A 19,499-nucleotide genomic window follows, 5' to 3' on the forward strand; every position below is an offset into this window, starting at 1 on the left:
GATCGAGACCATCCTGGCTAACACGGTGAAACCCCATCCCTACTAAAAATACAAAAAAAAATTAGCTGGGCGTGGTGGTGGGCGCCTGTAGTCCCAGCTCCTGGGGAGGCTGAGGCAGGAGAATGGCATGAACCCAGGAGGCCGAGCTTGCAGTGAGCCGAGATTGCACCTCTGCACTCCAGTCTGGGTGACAGAGCGAGACTCCATCTCAAAAAAAAAAGAAAGTGTTTAGTTAATTTCAGCAGTCTCTACGTTTTATCACTTTGGGAGTCAATAAAACAGTGGTAGAAGATAAAGATTCAGATAATACGTAATAGGATTTTTTTAAAGGGATATCAATTTTTACACTGAAAAATATTTTATGTCTAGTTTTATGTAATGAAAATTATGAAACATATTTCCTATTTTGCTATTAATAGTTTTTTCTTTAATACATTTAATTAAGTAGAATATGAAATTTCTGAAATATAAATTCGTTTCAATTTTTAAACTCTTTTGGCCCTAATCACATCTGATAAAGATATTTTAAAACATTGATACAAATTTTTTATATTAAAAGATACCAGTACAAATGAATAAGAGCAATAAAATCCAGAATTATACTAATAGAGTAATGCATGATCATTATATATGATTCATTCAAGAATATAAAGGTGATTTAATAATTGCAATTTATCAATAATTTACCCTAATAAGATTTAAAAAAAAACTTCTGAAAACTGTGAAAAAGTGTATGATAAATTACAATATTCAAGTCTGAAATAAAAACGCTAGTTTTAAAGTAGAATTCTAGAATATATAACATGATGAAACATATGCTGAGTTAAGGGAAGCATTTCCATAGGGTTAGAAAAAAGATAGGAGTGACTATTACCCATCAATTGAAAAAAATTATCCTAGAAATGTTGTGCTCATAACAATTAAGCTGGATTTACAAATAACACTCCGCATAAAACCTTACTTTGTAGACAGGGAAACGAAGACTCAAAGTGATGAAGTGATTTGCTCAAGTTCATTCAGCTTTTAAAAATGGAGGAACCAGTGTTTGATTCTGGCTCTGCTGTAGTTCTCTTTTATTTTTATTTTCTTAATTTTTAAAAAGGTTTTGTAGGGAAAGGGTCTCACTTTGTTACCTAGGCTGGTATCCTGACCTCAAGCAATCCTCTGGCCTCAGCCTCCAAAAATGTTGGCATTTCAGGCGTGAGCCACCACACCTGGCCTTCCTTTATATATATTCTTTACCTTTTTTTCTCATTCTAGTTCTCAATGACTCTGACGTCCATATATTTATTTAACAAATGTCTACTGAACATCTGTGCCTCTTTACTGATTTTTACTGAACATCTGCTATATACCTGCTTTCTGAGGTGCCGAGCAGACAAAGGGCCTATCTCTTATGAGACTTGCATTCTGATGTGGAGACATATCATAAAAAGGTAAACTTGCAGATGTATAATGTAAATTCACATAGCGAAAAAAACACCAAAATGAAAAGAAAGCAGAACACAATGTATGGGAACCTGATGTCTATTTTAGATAAGGTGGTCAGAAAACGCTGTTTTGAAAAGGTGACATTTGAGCAAATGCTTAAATACAATTTCTTATAGGCTCTAAGAACTTTGGATTTTATAGTCAGTGCAATTAGAAGCCAAGGGGTGTTCTCAGTAGGGGAGTGACATGAACAATTTACATTTTTGAAAAAAAATTCTGGCCTCTGTGTGGAGAATGAATAAACATGAATGTGTTTCTCAGGGTTCACCAGAGAAACAGAACCAAAAAGATTTAAGTTACAGGATCAAAAAGAGCAAACACAAAGAAAGGACTTTACCTTCTCTCCCAAGAAAGGAGTTAGTGCATTTTGGGTTGTAGATACAATAGTTGTATCATGTTACGTGGAAGTATGACCTGTTATTTTCTTTATTCAGAGATTAAGTACAGATTAAGAAGTTGTGTATGTGTGCCAAGTTAACAATGGATGGGCTTATGATAGTTAATTTTCTATGTCAATTTGTTTGGGCCATGGAATGCACAGATAGCATATATATACTAGTATATACACACACACATATATATGCTATATATAGCACACACACACAGGGATATTTATTTAAAATGTACTATATAGTCTTGGTTCACACAATTATGGAGGCTGAGAAGTCTCACAATCTTCCATCTGCAAGCTAGAGACCCCAAAAAGCTAGTGTTATAGTTTAAAGGCCTGAGAGTTAGAGTGCCAATGGTATAGATTCCAGTTTGGATATGAAGACTTAAGAACCTAAAGTGCTAAGGGCTGGAGATCTATGTCTCAGTTCAAGCAGTCAGGCAGAGAAAAAATTCCATTTTCGTCTGCTTTTTTATTCTATCCATGCCTGCAACAGATTGGAAAATACTCACCCACACTGGGGAGAGCCATGTGCTCTACTCAGTACACCAATTCAATGTTAGTCTTTTCTGAAAACGCCCTTATGGATACACTCAGAAATAATGTTTAGCCAGCATTCTGGGCATCCTGTGGCCCAATCAAGTGACGTATAAAATTAACCATCACAAGCCCATCCCTTGTCAGCATAGCACCCATATGCATCTCCTTAATCTGTACTTAATCTCCAAATAAAGACAATAAAAGGTAAATGATTTCATCTAACATGATGCAACTATTATGCCTACAACCAAAAATGCACTAACTTTGTCCCCAGACGAGAAAGTGAAGTCTTTTTTGATGTTTGCTTTTCTCCTTGATATCCTATAACTTAAATACTATTGTGTAAAATTAAGAATACTTAAATATTATGACATAAAGTAATACACCTTATGTTTCATGATAAGGAAATAAGAGAGGAAAAATAGACACACCCACACACCAAATGTATTCATAACATAATAAGGAATAAATATTTATGGCATTTACAGTGACCATTTCTGTCAATGGTCACATGATCATAGCAGGTATTTATAACTACCTTTCTCTACTACCCATTTCATACTCCCTTTGCCTTCAGCAAGCACCTCAGTTGGTTATGGTTCTTTACCTGTTGAGGTGACACAAATATTCATTGCAAAATGCATCGGACCGTACTAGTACTGCTTTGATTGGGTGGTTGTAGTTTTCCATTGAATTCCATCACTGGGCATGATAATATTAAGAGACGCCTACAGGAAAGTCCTGTATTAGAGACGTACTCTTCCTTATTACCTCCATTGTGGAGTAGTAATATTGATAGAATCTGCTACTATCCTTAGTGGTCAGGATCAATTATCCCAGCCAGCTTAGCAATTCCTTTCTTTGCCTATTGATTCAGAGGAATGAGGAGCCCAAAGTGGCTGCACGGCAGTCACTTCCAATTCAATGGAATAACTATTGTGTCTCCTGGTAGAGCACAATGTTTGGAAACCCGGTACTTATTTAAATAAGGTGGTCAGAGAAGGCTTTTCTGAAAGAATGACATTTGAGAAAAGATGACTGCAGATTCTTAAACAAGCTAAAGAGTTTGGATTTTACAGTAAGTTTAATGAGACACCAAAGGGTGTTTTTAGTGACATGAATGATTTATATTTTAAAAAATATTATTCTGTTCACTGGGTTGAGAATTAATTAATGGGGGCAAATAGGAAATCCTGGACATTAGTTAGGAGGCCGCTGTGTAAGTCCGGGGAAGGGATAGCAGTGTTTTGGATTAAATGACTATAGCAGTGGAAGTGACAAGTTTGGACCCATTTGGGGATGTATTTTGAACATAGAGATAACAAAACTTGCCACCTCTGCATAACTATAATAGCATTCATTAATAGTTACTGGAAATAGTTATTGCTTCTTATGTGGTCTTCAATATTTTGTATTTTGATGTTTACTACAATGCTAGATTTTTTAATACCCAACAATATGTATTAATCCAAGGTGCATTTATTAACATTTCTGAAAAGGAAAGTACTTATTGGTGTTGAATCAGCAAAAGAATTTTTTATCAAGTTCCATATTTTATGTAGCCAGCCTTTGAATTATGCACACACAATATATACATGAATTAAAAATACTGCTCACTGCTTTCCTTGCTATGTGCCTTGTAAAACTATACAAGCCCCTATGAAACAACTTGGAAATTTTTCTCAGTAATTATTTTTTCATGACACTTGGAGAAGAGTAGATGCCAAATAAATAATTATTCATTTCTTAATTGATAAACTGATATCTCGCAATAGGCATTTGATTTGAGAGTTAGGTAATTCTCTTTTTTAAATTCCCATCAACTTTTCTTTGTAAGCAAATAGAGTGCTGATTTCATAGCCAGAACAAGCTTGGAGGCTATAATTAATTTTTAGTTTTAATATAGATATTGTTAAGGTTTCATTATTTTACTTTTAATGTATTTCCCCATGAATCAAATTAATACACTGTTAACCAACCTTTTTATATTGCTACCAACTTTTTGCTTTTTTACTGAATGAGGATTATATGGCTCATACACTGTTGGATATAAATCTTAAGAAAAATAAAGAGGCCTGTGTTTGGAAGTATAGCTACATTTGTAACAGAATCAATACTAAATAGAATAATTGAGGATTTTATTAGGACCTCACATATAGCTTTACTCCTGGAGTTACATTTGGAATGAAAACTTTAGGGAGCACATGTAAATTTTGGATTTTTGATGCTTGAACTGTTGTAGGCTTATAGTTTAAGGACTTTATAATAGTATTGACAAAGCGGGCTGAATTTTGTTAAACTTGTTTTGGCTGCTGAAGACAATTTTTCAGTTGTGTTTTGATAAACAGCTTTGTGAAATCAATGAAACTTGATGGTTTAAGCATTGTCTTGTGTACATTGCTTGATTGTAAAATCAATTGACAAATGAAAGTTGTGAGTTACTCAGTGGAGGCTCTGCAAAGACAACTACAAATGATTTCTATGAACCTATCCAAACCAGTTCTTTAAAGATCAAGTGTGTCTTTCAAGATAGAAGTTATGATGAATATACTGTGGATTCTAGATAGTTTGAATCAAACATAAATGAAAGCCTCAATGAGACAAAAATATCTACTAAATTGAACAGCATGTAGTAAAAAAACTGCAAAGACTAGAATGTTTGGCAAATAGAGTATTGTGATTAATCTAATTTTGTTTCTTGGAGGATCTTTTTTTTGTCAAAAAATATTTCTAAACATACTTATTCAAATTTTCCATTTAAGGAAGGTCTATACAAAACTTACCTGATCATTTATTGAGGAATAGCAATTTTTTTTAGTTGAGGGCCATTTTCTGAGTACGAGTTATAATTGTTCTGATATCAATTAAATGAATTATTGCAATGTAGGGTAGCATATGTTCATTATAAGAAGTTTAAACAAAATCCTAAGTATTTATACTATACAAATATTTAAATGAATATTAATAATGAGAACTTATGAATTTGTAACTATCCAGACTCGAATATTATTGTATAACATTATATTATATTTGATATAATATTGTATACCTTTTTATATGTGTAGAATGAGAATTATGCAAAAATACCTAGATATTGCAGTTATAGTAATAGATGCATCTCTCAAAAGTTGTTTAAGCTTCTATAGAAAAGGTCAGAATACACCAAATATTTTGAAAACATTTTCATTTAGGTTATTACCTATTGATTTTTTATATTAATATTAAAGTATGAGTATTATTTCCAATTGAGAGAAACTATACAACATAAATTATATATAGGTTGCAATGTGTTATTGGATATACTTTAGAAATGGTGCAGCAAATTTATTAATGGATGCTTATATTATCCCCATAATTGGTTGTACTAAAATATGTTCATCCTCATTGGAATTTGAGATAATTAAAATCTATATTTCATAAACTCATATAATAATACCTTTTCTCAACAGTCATTTTATTAGTTTATAAAGATTTTATATAAATTTACTGGGAGCAATAAAATAAAGATCATGGATTAAGGTTTTTCCAAAAGGGCCTTTAATATATAATGAAAAATATATTGGACTTTGATCTTGATTTATAAGGAACATGCACATGAATCAATTTTTTCTTCTTCTCCTGCTTATGTTGAATATCATTTCTTCCTGGGTGTTTGTTTTAATAATAAGAGAACATTCCACAGAGCCAGTAAAATGTTGTTAAGATTAGGAATGATATTGTAATTTCATTATATATTTAGCAAATTCAGTCAAACCAAGCACAATAGTTAAATTTACTCAAAGTCAAAAGCATATAACACAACTAGAATTTAATCCTTTCTGTGTGTAACATTTTAGCAGGTGGGGCCAATATTCATCATTATCTTGATGGTATTGATAATATGACAACATAAAATATCTATTGCTTGAAAATCCTACTTCCTTTTAGCTCAGTTCTCAGCCTTCTCTAAGATGTGTAACTCATTCTTGTGGTCCAAGGTGATGGCTTATGTTTTAGTCATGACATCTGCATTTCTGGCATCAGGCTGGAAGAAATTATGAAGAAGAAACCAGGCAAAGCCAGGCTTCAACCATGTTTGAAATCAAGTTCTGGGAAGGTGTCATGCAACATGTCAGAACTTAGTCCACTGGCCAAACTTACTTCTAAGGGGAGGAGAGAAATATAATCTTTATTTTGGGTGACCATGTGTCCAGCTAAAAATTGTGCAGTCTATTACAATGAAGGAATTGGAAAATGAATATTAAAGATTTTAGAGGTATTTGCCATAGCATCCATCCATATCACTCTACAAAATCTGCATTCTCAAAGGCAATAAATGAATTCCAGCATGGTGTATAAAGGGCTTGGAGGGAGCAATGGAAGAGTAGCATGGAGGTTATAAGCTGATAGGACCCTGGAGAGAGAGAAAGTGATTTTTAACATTTATTTAATGTGGGATTTAGAGACAAATAGTAACAACATACCACGCTGTGGGTGGCTTAAAACAATAGCGATTTATTCTCTTACTGTCCTGGAGGTTAGAAGTTCAAAATTAAGGTGACAGCAGGCTCATTCTCCCTCTGAAACTCCAGGTGGAATTCTTCCTTGCCACTCTCTAGCTTCTGGTGGTGGCCATCAGTCTGGCATTCCTTGGCTTGTAGGTACATAGCTCTACCCTTTGCCTTTCTGGTCACGGGGCTTTCTTCCCTGATTGTCTTTGTATGCACATGGTATTTTCCTCTTCCTATGTCAGGGCTGTCCAATCTTTGGCTTCCCTTGTCCACATTGAAAAAAGAATTGTCTTGGGTCGCACATAAAATACACTAACACTCACAATAGCTGATTCAAAAAATATAATGTGTTTTTAAAAATATTTATTTATTTATGAGACGGAGTCTTGCTCTGTTGCCCAGGCTGGAGTGCAGTGGCTCAATCTCGGCTCACAGCAAGCTCCACCTCCCGGGTTCATGCCATTCTCTTGCCTCAGCCTCCCGAGTAGCTGGGACTACAGGCACACACCACCAGGCCCGGCTAATTTTCTGTATTTTTAGTAGAGACGGGATTTCACTATGTTGATCAGGATAGTCTCGATCTCCTGAACTCGTGATCTGCCCACCTTGGCCTCCCAAAGTGCTGGGATTACAGACATGAGCCGCTGCACCCAGCAAAAAATATAATGTTTTAAGAAAGTTTATGAATTGGTGATGGGCGGCATTCAAAGTCATCCTGGGTTGCATGTGGCCTGATAGCTTCAGGTTGAACAAACTTGTCTTATTATCATTATATTGAATTGGGGAACACCTGAATGACATCTTAATTTGATTTACATCTAGGAAGACCCTATTTCCAAATAAGGTCACATTCTAGGTAATGGGAATTAGGACTTCAATGTATCTTTTAGGGACACACAATTTAGCTGGTAGCAGAGTACTTCTAGAAAATATACTTTTTGGTGAACTTTAGAAATCCAGACTTTAAAAGTTTGGATTTTGTTTTTATAATGAATTTCCACTATGGTTACAGACATACACTATTTTTCAAGATTTTTGGATTAAGATTTTTGTTATTTTTGGTGTGTTAATAGGCAAAAACAGGCTTTAAGGTGGTCCTAATTATTAGGCTATACCCATCTAGATGTGTTTTCCTTCCTCTACAGGAATTCATCCCTTTGAAAACAACATCAGGCATCATAGCATCTTTTTTACTTCTGTGTATATAAGACATGAATGTATATATTACCTTATTACTAAGCTGTGTTCCTAGTATGTTTGCAGTCTCCACTTTGTATCTTGCCTTAAATTCAGTATATCTTATGTAACTTACCAAATCATTTTCTTTACATACCATTATTAATAGATTTATAATATATATTTTTAGTCTACTTAGGGTTAGAGTCAGTACATTAAGTGGTGAAGATTGTGTTCTGGCAGGTATATAAATCATAAGAATGGTATCTAAAAATCTGGCTTCTGGAAGTCACACACAGTTTTTTGTTTTTTGTTTTTTTTGGAGACAAAGTCTCACTCTGTTGCCCAGGCTAGGAGTGCAGTGGCATGATCTTGGCTCACTGCAACCTCCGCCTCCCAGATTCAAACAATTCTCCTGCCTTAGGCCCCCGAGTAGCTGGGATTACAGGCATGAGCCACCACGCCCAGCTAATTTTTGTATTTTTAGTAGAGACAGGGTTTTTCCATGTTGGCCAGGTTGGGAACTCCTGACCTCAGGTAATACAACTGCCTCGGCCTCCCAAAGTGCTGCGATTACAGGTGTGAGCCACCATGCCCAGCCACAAAATTAAAAAACAAAACAAAAAACTTGTGTAAACTTCTGTGCTCACACAAGAATAGAACTTGGCAGACAGATTATTTATTATCAGTCCATTATACCTCAGAAACTCATGAATATATACAGTGATACTCCAATTGATAACAATAAAAGTTGTATTTTTTTACATATCTGGTTTGCAGTATATGTTTACAAATATTTCAATTTAGACCTAAAGACAGAAATACCATTCAACCTAGCAATCCCATTACTGGGTATATACCTAAAGGAATATAAATCATTTTATTATAATGACATATGCACGTTTATGCTCATTGCAGCACTATTCCCAATAGAAAAGACATGGAATCAACCTAAATGCCCATCAATAATAGACTGGATAAAGAAAATCTGGTACATATATACCATGGAATACTATGCAACCATAAAAAGGAATGAAATCATGTCCTTTGGAGAGACATGGATGGAGCTAGAAGCTATTATCCTTAGCAAACTAAAGCAGGAACAGAAAACCAAATACTGCAAGTTCTCATTTATAAGTGGGAGCTAAATGATGAGAATACATGGACACACAGAGGAGAAAAACATACCCTGGGGCCTATTGGAGAATGGAAGATGGGAGGAGGGAGAGGATCAGGAAAAATAACTAATGGGTTCTAGGCTTAATAGCTGGGTGATGAAATAATCTGTATGAATAACCCCCATGCCACAGGTTTACCTATGTAAACAAGCCTGCACATGTACCCCTGAACTTAAAATAAAAGTTAAAAAACAAATAAAAAACATGTTTGAGGTCTTGTGGGTGCTAGTTTATTTAGTAAAAAATTTACTCAGCTGGAACAGCTTATACAATAACTATGATTTTAAAATAAAATTGTTACTTTCACTATCTTTTGATTTTGATTTATTTACATTTGTAGAATTACCCAATTAGAAAACAGAGTAAATCATATGTCCTAAAAAAAACATGTTTAAATAAAAGTAAATGTATTTACTTCCTTTATATGGTCATAACAAATGGGATTAAGTTTATCTCCTTGCTATATATTTCTGTAGAATCTATGCCTTCCTACTCTCTGTGATTAGCACATGTAATTTGGGAATATAAAAGTGAAATTGTTCATCAGTGTGTGGGTCTATGCCTCTTAATGACAATCAAAATATTTATATTCAGAGAACTAGGATAGGCTTGTGGAATAGAGAGTTTTGAGAAAGATATTATCATTGTGCATATCATATAAAGGTTATGTAATTTCACGTGTATCTTCTTGTCTTTGCAGTGTGTGCAGGAACGGAGAATAAACTGAGCTCTCTCTCTGACCTGGAACAGCAGTACCGAGCCTTGCGCAAGTACTATGAAAACTGTGAGGTTGTCATGGGCAACCTGGAGATAACCAGCATTGAGCACAACCGGGACCTCTCCTTCCTGCGGGTAAAGCTGCGGCTTTCTTTCTCTTCTTTGTGAGTGGACAGTGGTGTCATGATGCATACAGGCAGACCTGTGTGCTGATACCTGGAGGGGGTGCTCTTCTGCCTGGCAGGCACTGTGACTGTAGGCAAAAGATAAGAGATAGCGAAACACACCCAGGAAAAGAACAAGAGTAACAAAGCCATAATGACTGACGCTCCTGAGTTTAAAGCAGTTGCTGTTGCCCTAAGATTGATAAAAGATTCTGTCACCATGTAGTACATGACATCTAGCGAATCTTTTTCTGACAAGCGGTGAACTAGGAGAGTCAGAGGATCAATCAGATAACAATTGATAACTTTAGCCAGTCGCCTCCATTTCTGCCTCTTTTCTGCCACTTCAGACTTTTAGACTATTTTATATCACATAAGGAGACTAACACTGTTATTAAACAAAAAAAAAAAAAAGAAAAGGAAAGAAAAGCGTCTGGTTTTGAAAACCTACAAATTATTTAAAGTAGACTCATAGGAAATCACGAGTACTTACATAGATCAATACATGCATGAACACAAATGTGTATACGTATACTTGAAGTTGCTCAATCAGTCCTTTTGGAAATTATTATTATTATTTTTTGCTTTCATTGATCTATACTCTGTTAAACTGGCTATTAGTGCTAATGCTTATAGTTTCTTAAATTTTGCTTTAACTGGAATATGTTTGGGAAAATCTGAACTTGAAGGTGCCTTTGACAAAGTGAGATGGGGATGTGTCTTTGCACAATTAAGAATTTATGCTTATACAAGAATTACTAATATACATTTTAAATAATAGCTTCCCTAGAATATATTTGATCTTGTTTTTGGTAACCTTTACAAACTTCTTAGGAGCACTTTCATATAAATGTAGGTTAAATGTTTTGAATACTGATATAGTAAGCCAGTTAGTGGATAGTAAATTATTTAGAGATCTGTGATCATTTTAATAATGCTATACTTAGATAAGTAGTGAAAAGGAGTGATATTTAAATATTTTGAATGTACTAAATATGTCTAAAATTGGTAACAATCTCAGAAAATGAACCACCTCAAAACACAAATAACACTGTGTGGCTTATGATATCCATTTTTAAAACGACTCTCATAGTTGGACTAGCAAAGCAAATGAACTGAAGGTGTTTCCGTATTCTCTACTTGATTGACAGAGCTGTTTCTTTAAGTTATGTGTCAAAAGTTTTTAATAATTAATGATGTTTAATTTTGATGTCTTTGTTTATCAAAAATAGTAAAGGATATCTGAATCATAGAATTAGAGGGCCTTAAAGGAACTTACTTTTTGTTTTTTCTTTTCTTTTTTTTTTTTTTGTTTTTTGAGATGGAGTCTTGCTCTGTCGCCCTGGCTGGAGTGCAGTGGTGCGATATCGGCTTACTGCAACCTCCGCCTCCCGAGTTCAAGCAATTCTCCTGCCTCAGTCTCCCAAGTACCTGGGATTACAGGCGCATGCCGCCACGCCCGGCTAATTTTTTGTACTTTTGTGGAGACGGGAGTTTCACCGTGTTAGCCAGGATGGTCTCAAACTCCTGAGCTCAGGCAATCCGCCCTCCTCGGCCTCCCAAAGTGCTGGGATTACAGGTGTGAGCCACCGTGCCTGGCCCAAAATAACTTACTTTTTGAGGGAGCTGTTGTTTAAAGAAGGGAGCACGTGCAAGCTATCCTAGAACATATGGCAAGAAACTCAATGACATTATAGAATAGACAAACTAACAAAGAAAGCTGAATTCTGAAGCAGGGAAAGGAAATAATTTAAACAGTCTATTAGATTGGAATAATAGAAAAATTTTAAAATGCAATCTAAAGATCTTTGTTTTTCTTCTTATGTTTGCTTTACTTTTCTGTACATGGAACTAAATTTCACTGACAACAAAAATAGTTGTGACTATTGTAAATGACAGTCATTATATTTAATAATACATAAAAATGTATTTTTATATATTTTATAATAATTCTTATGGTCTTGTAAGGTAACAGCATGGAATGATAAAAAATAGACTTTAGTCCATATTTAACCTTAAGCAATACGAAAGTAGCATGTAGATATTTTTGATATATGGTCTATACTGTGTTGGAAACCATTTTGAATTAAAAAGTAAGATACATTATTAGAATGAACAGATTTGGAAAAAGTAAGATAAGGAGGGTCAAGATTTCTGCCTGGATAAAAAGTAAGCTATTTCTTTTACAAAAGTAAATTTTGGTTCCTAACTAACATCTCTAAAAGTTCATCTAAACTTTGTACTAATCCATGTGCGTATCTTTATTTTAATATACGTATTTAAAGATAATTCGAATAGCACTTAGCTTTTGTTTCCTAACTTATTTTTTGTTCCACATATCTTTTTTATAAAAAATCATTTATATTATGACATGTACCCATTCATGTCATATGCAGTACTTATGTATTACACCTTTCTAATCCTTAGAAAACATATCTGCAATCCCACGTAAACAATGACATTTATTGTCCTTGGCATCAACAAAAATCACGTCGAGGATGATAGATATGTAATATATAAGTACTGTATACATATATGTGTGTATATATAGGCATATTACATATATGTGTTTGTGAATATATATGCATATATGATAAATTATGTTTTATATGTGATATATATATGTGTTTTTGTGTGGGGTGTGTGTATGTATGTGTGAGTTTATATACATATATATATATAAATATAAAATATTATCATTACTAAGACATAAATAAGAACCCAGAATCAGAAAGAAGGCGTGGTCCTATGTTAATGGTAGGGGTAGAGTGCATGCTGGGTTATCTGAAGGATTCAGGAAAACTTTGGCTTATTCTGAAGGATTCAGGAAAAGTTTCATCAAAGGAGTGCTTGAATTAAATCCTGAGAAAATGAACAGAAACTCATGAGGTGAGTGGGTTGTAAGAGAAGGGCATTTCAATGGGAGTAGTATAAGGCTTAGAAGGAAGCACCTGAATCAGAGTTAATAAATGTGTACTTAGTGTGTACTGTTTTAGACACTAGGAATCTACATGCAAATAAATCACATGTGACTCCTACTCCCAGGGAATCTATAGTATAGTGTTGATGAAGAAAAAGTTTCAGGTGAAATAGAATACTCCACTGGAGAGGTAGAGAACCTTATAGTGGAGATATTTAGGAGACATCAGCATCCAAGTGACAAGTTAACATTTTGTGATTGGATAAGGTAGTCAATGGAGATTAAAAAGAGTAAGATCAAGAAGTAGTTCAAGAACAGAATACTCTTTAACCAGGTGTGGTGGCTCATGCCTGCAATCCCAGCAATTTGAGAGGCTGAAGTGGGCAGATCACTTGAGGAGTTTGAGACCAGCTTGGCCAACATAGTGAAACCTCGTCTCGACTAAAAATACAAAAATTAATTAGGTGTGGTTGCAGCGTCTGTACTTGGGAGGCTGAGGAAGGAGAATCCAGGAGATGGAGGCTGCAGTGAGCCGAGATCACACCACTGCACTCCAGCCTGTGCAACAGAGCGAGACTCCATCTCAAAAACAAACAAACAAAAAAACAGAATACTCTGGATGCCCCATTGTCTGTTTTTTTGGTGAGCTCAGTATTAGTCGTTACTTTTCTTACTGGGCCCTGAAAGCAGAGACTATTTGCCAAAATCTTCATAATGCTACTGTATTGGATGATACATTATTTCAAATTATACCTTTGAATATGCTACAAAGCTCTCCATTTAATATAAAATTTCATTCCTTCCTAAAGCCACATTATGGCTTATTTGTGCTCTTAGTAGCTTCTCTCCAAAATATGTAATCTGTCCAGTATTAACACATTACAGTAAGTGGAGTCCATGTAAAGAAAATATAGTGATTTTACCATTATTTCCTATAAGTTTCAAATTGTATGAGTGGATAATAAATTTGTATTTACCTATTGTAGACATAGTTCTCATCTACATTTATGCACCAAATTTCTTATAAAGGTTTTACAGTTTTCTTCCTCTAAGAGCGACCCAAAGGATGTATTTAGAGGATCAGTAGTGATCTTAAATTTCATTCCGGATTCATTTCTGTCTTTTGGAACTTAAGAAATTACTTTAGTTTTTAAAGGATTTTTATCCTTATTTTCATCTCTAGCTAGCAAGGTAGTAGTGTTTTGCTTTGGCATTTGTTTTATTTTGTATGAAACCACTCTAATTTCTATGAATTGTGACAATTTTCCCTGACACCTCGTTTATCTTATTCACTATCTGCATATTCAACATTTATGACTAAGACAGTGATAAGACATAGTAAATATTCATTAAATATTTGTTGAATGGACAAGCGAATTAGTATTTGTCTTAAATTATAGACCCCAATTTCATATATGACCTATTGTCTAGATAAACATGTGAGTCATGTTATTTCAATGTGACCTCACACACAGGCCAGGTATGTGGGAATAAGACAATCAAAATCCCTTCCCATGAGGACTTGGAATTGTCACCAATAGCATTCAGTTTCTCCATTAGGTTCTTGACTACTCAAATGCCACGACCACACAGACATCTTTTGTCTTGTGGTTTGAATATCAGAGAGAGCTGTGCGGATAGAATGAAGCCAACACACTGAAACAGATATAGAGTAGAAAAAAGCAATATTTACCCCAAATAGTAATTTGGGGAACGATTCATTTCCATTTCCTACTCTACTTCTGATGACTGATTGCATTCCAGCCATTTCCACCTCTACTCTTGCAACTTTATAGTAATTTCCCCCTTTCCCCCTTAAACTAGAAAAAGATTGTTTCCTTTTACTACACCAAAATGCCTTGTCTAGTACATCTCCTGAGATTTCAAGAACACAGCAAAAGTAAGCCTTTGCAATTGAATTAAAGATGTGCTTTTAAATAATTTTAATGTTTTGTAGATACTTTCCTTAATCTTTGTTAGATACATTTTGTTGAAATGCTTTTAAATGCATTCTTTTCAAGATGCTTTTATTATAGCAATCTTGATGCTTATCTCTGTAAACACCTTTCATGCCAGCTTTCTTGTAACCTCCAGTTTTTGCATTTCTTTTTGGAAAGAGAAATCCAGTTTACTATGTTTAACATTCAACTCCCGAGGAACCACATTGCTGGCTAGAAAAAGGCCCTAAAACTTATTTATTATGTATTTTATCACCATCACAAGGTTAAGACATATAATAGAAAGCAGCAAGGCATAAAAATCACAGATTTTGCGCTATTGTCTTACACTTTGTGAACTCTTTAAAACAAGGCAAAATGTAGTAAGTAATGGGAATGAACTATTAGACCTTTTACCCTCATTAGGATTCTTGTGAGCTTTCTCTCCTTTGTCATTCCATTGGTCTTCTTTGCTACTGCTGGCACTTAATAACTCAGTGCTTCTAAAAAGGTGCCTGACCCACCAGCTTTTACATTTTAAATTTATTTTGTTTTATACATTAACTTTAAGCCAATAACTATAATGTGTCAATTATGTGTATGAACTATGCTATGAAATGTAGAGTATATAGAGAGTATTAACACCTATCCTCAGTCATTGCTATAATAGGTAATAATTTTTAATCTGTGGCTTGAATTTAGTTGTGTGCAAATTATTTTAGAAATAGTGTACATTAAGATTATAAGGAGATAAATGTATTTAACAGTTGATGCATGGATGCAGAATAGTTACAATATCATTGTAACTCATTGGAACTCTGTAATTCATTTGAACTCTGTATGCTGTAGTCTAGAAACCTTAAATTTTAATCATTATACATGTCTTTTATTTCTAATAAATGAATAAAAGTAAAGTAAAATATAAAGATACCTTTTAAAATAACATTAATACTCTACTATTGATAGCAAAAGGCAATGACTTTGAAAAAGTCAGAAAGTATAGTTTTTTGAAGCAAAAAGATAAAAAAAGATATCTTCTCTCAGATAATGAATAACAAACGCATGTTATTATGAAAAGGTAACACATTTGAAAAACATAATTTGCTTTCATTATATATTTGGCAGAGCTATACGGCTGTTTTTGAATGTACAAGAAATAATGCCATCTAAAAATTTCTATTTTTAAAAACAAAACTTTGGAGAAATCATGCAAATAGTTTATTTTTCTCTACCAGAGAAAATGTCCTATTTTTAAATTCAAATATAGCCTTTGTCTTTAGTTAATAATTAACATTTTATAATGCTGTAGAACTGTCATCCTCTTTTATTAGGATATGTATGGGATTCTTCTGAGGATGTTGCTTTTCAACTATTCTTCATAAGACATAAAATTTGCATTACTTTTCCACTGCTAGTAAAGGATCTATACTGTTTCATTCTCTTTCTCATGCATATTCCTCTTCTGACTAATGACAAACATTTGTAGGAAGGCAGAGAAAGCTGCAACTCAGACAGCAAAATACTGCCAATGTTACTGCAACCAAAGACTTCCGCTTCATTAACACAGTTTTGTTACAATAAAGTCAGGAGTGATGTTTGACAATGAGTTTCAAGTTGCAACAAGTAACCATGTCTTGATCTATTCCTTCCCTGTTTTCAGTAAGGATGAACAACCGTTGAGCGTTAATATGAAATTCTGAAATATTTACATTTTAGCCTACTTCTAGCTTCAGTGCTTCCTTTTCATTGTCCTCTGGCAATTAGAAGCACATGACCAGAATTAAATCCAACAATGTGGGGGATGGTTTTTATGTTTGTGTCTGTTTTCCATATCTTCCTCATATACTTTTAACTCTGTGTCTGGGCTAAGCTGTCTGCTCCATAGCATGATTTAGAAAAACCCTACATTGAAGAGTACATATTTCAAAATAAATAGATAATTTATACAATACTTATTCTTTTGGGTTAGAAAATGATTCACTGAATAGTTTGTTCAAATACTAGCTACCAACATCCATCTATATTTGTTTTTAGCTTATTAAATACCAGATAGAATGACTTGTGTGGCAGAAATTATGTTGGAGAGAGAGAATCAGGATGAGAAAACTTGTAATATTTTAGAAACATTAGAGAGGAAAACACCATTTAAATTAAACATCTATGACATAATAAAGTTTGGTCCACATGAGTTACAATCTCGTATTTCCCAAAAATGATGATTTAAGTGCAACATTTTCAGACACAGCATGCATATTTCAGTTGTGCACACATTTTGATTGTACTATATAGTAGGAGTACAAGCCTGAATTTGTATTCCTGAAAAACTTTGTAAGATAGTGAAGTGGTATATTTGTCAGTCAAATGGTGAACAAGTAAATGAGAATTCTATATCAAGTATTTGTATTCTGTAACTATCTATTCACTGAGCACAGTAGTCTATGTTTTTCTTCCATGTCACTAATTGAGACAGGTGGCAAGAGAGGATTACAAGATCAACATTGAAATACTTAGACTTCACCATCATTAGATTCAAGGAAACTGTACCTTCCAAACTACTGGTTGGGTAAACAAGCATTTAAAAAGAGATGGTGCTGGGTCTTTTTCTTTAATTCTTTCTGTTTTAATTTCATCTAAAATTGCTTTTATGGTAAAATGTTACATATATAGATGCTGCATTAACATGATGACCTCTTAGCAGGGTGAGATAAAGAATGCTAAAAAGGACACAGAGAAAATAATATTGTAACATGTCAGTTAGGCCAAAGCAGACGTTTTGGGTTAAATAGAATTTTCAAAGCTTTGATAGTTTCTGAAAGCTGTTTCTAAGGCCGTTAAATATAATACATAGGCAATTTTGTATGTGTGTATTTACAGCTGGCTTTTAAATTGAAACTTGATTTTGTACTAAATCTAATCATGGAACTTGGATTACATTTGAAAAAGCTATGCAATTTACACTTGGCTTAGGATTTTTTTTTCTCAGAGGTTAAGTACCATTTAATCTAAAAATATACATTGACTCAAAATTCTGATGCTCATTCAGAAATTCTACAAGATAAACCAAAGGATAAAAAAGGTCTATATTCTTTATTTGGCATTTATTTAAACATATATTTTAAATTTTCTTTTTAATCATTTCAATTAAATATTAAATAAAAATATATTCAGTAGGCTGGTGCTGTGGCTCACATCTGTAATCCCAGCACTTTGGGAGGCTGAGGTAGGAGGACTGCTTGAGACCAAGAGTTTGGGTAACATAGTGAGACCCTGTCTCTACAAATGTTTTAAAATTTAACCAGTGTGGTGGCACATGCCTGTAATCCCATCTACTCAGGAGGCTGAGGTGGGAGGATCATGTGAGCCCAAGAGTTGGAGGCTGCAGAGAACTATGATTGTGCCACTGCACTGAAACCTGTGTGACAGAGGAAAACCCTGTCTCAAGAAAAACAACAATAAATAAACCAGCAAAATATATACATCTATATGAGTTTCCTCTGTATCTTAAGCATATTAAAAAACTATAAATAAAATGGTATCTATGATAAAGATGTATAACTGATAGTAAATATTTGAAGGAGTATTAGAAGGAATGATAGAAATAAGAAATAGACTAGTATTTATCAATATAAATAGACTAGTATTTATCAATCTAATATATATAAAGATATATATGTAAGTATAGTATATACAAATATTGTAAATATAGTGACCATTTGTATCTATGCATATATAAATGTAAATTAGCAACCACTTTCCAGGAATTGAGAATCAAATTAGTATATAATATTAACCTTATATAATGTTTCTAGTTAAGTATAACCTACTAATGAAAATAATCTATTATTTCAATAATAATAAATAACAATAAAACTGTTTGCAAAAAGTTTTTTTAGTCCCTAATTGCAAAGCAGTTTCCACAAATATACCCTTGTTGCAAATATATTTAAATTAAAAATTAATTTATTAGGATGGTGAGCAGATGCAAAGTGTTTCTTTTTACCTCTGGGCATTGTGGTATTTAAATTTGGCTTAAAAATGTGCATATAATGAATTTATAGGCTTGTCTTAATTTTAAATGAGAAAAATACAGCCAGGCACAGTGGCTCACATCTGCAGTCACAACACTTTGGAAGGCCTAGGTGGGAGGATTGCTTGAGCCCAGGAGTTTGAGACTAGCCTGAGGAACATGGTGAGACCCTGTTTCTACAAAAAAAATGAAACAAAATAAACAAATAACTAGAGAAGTCAAGTAACAAATCCATTTTACTCTATGATTCTTTGATTTACTTTGCTCAGGGAAATTGAGCATATAAAAGTTATTTCTTTACTTCTTTTATTTGGGAACAGCAAGGACCTTTATTCAAAGAGAGAGAACACAATTTATGTGATGTTGTTAAAGAAGTATATTGGCAATGAGCTATCTTTTAATTCTAAAAACCAAACATTGAAATATAATCAATACCTTTTTTTCAAAATTTCAAAATATACTACATAT

General features: G+C 33.8%; 1 protein-coding gene across 6 annotated transcripts in view; it reads left to right on the forward strand.

Annotated features, from left to right (window-relative positions):
* Positions 1 to 19,499, forward strand: part of ERBB4 (erb-b2 receptor tyrosine kinase 4) — a 1,173,590-nt gene that overhangs the window by 416,420 nt on the left and 737,671 nt on the right. For all 6 annotated transcript variants that reach the window (XM_058438803.1, XM_032754659.2, XM_058438808.1 and 3 more), the window contains one exon: positions 9,967 to 10,118. In XM_058438803.1, the coding sequence (XP_058294786.1) occupies positions 9,967 to 10,118 (152 nt within the window). The remainder of the gene's footprint in view (positions 1 to 9,966; positions 10,119 to 19,499) is intronic.

The sequence above is a fragment of the Hylobates moloch genome, unplaced genomic scaffold (genome assembly GCF_009828535.3).
Source record: "Hylobates moloch isolate HMO894 unplaced genomic scaffold, HMol_V3 SCAFFOLD_1, whole genome shotgun sequence".
NCBI classification, from domain to species: domain Eukaryota; kingdom Metazoa; phylum Chordata; class Mammalia; order Primates; family Hylobatidae; genus Hylobates; species Hylobates moloch.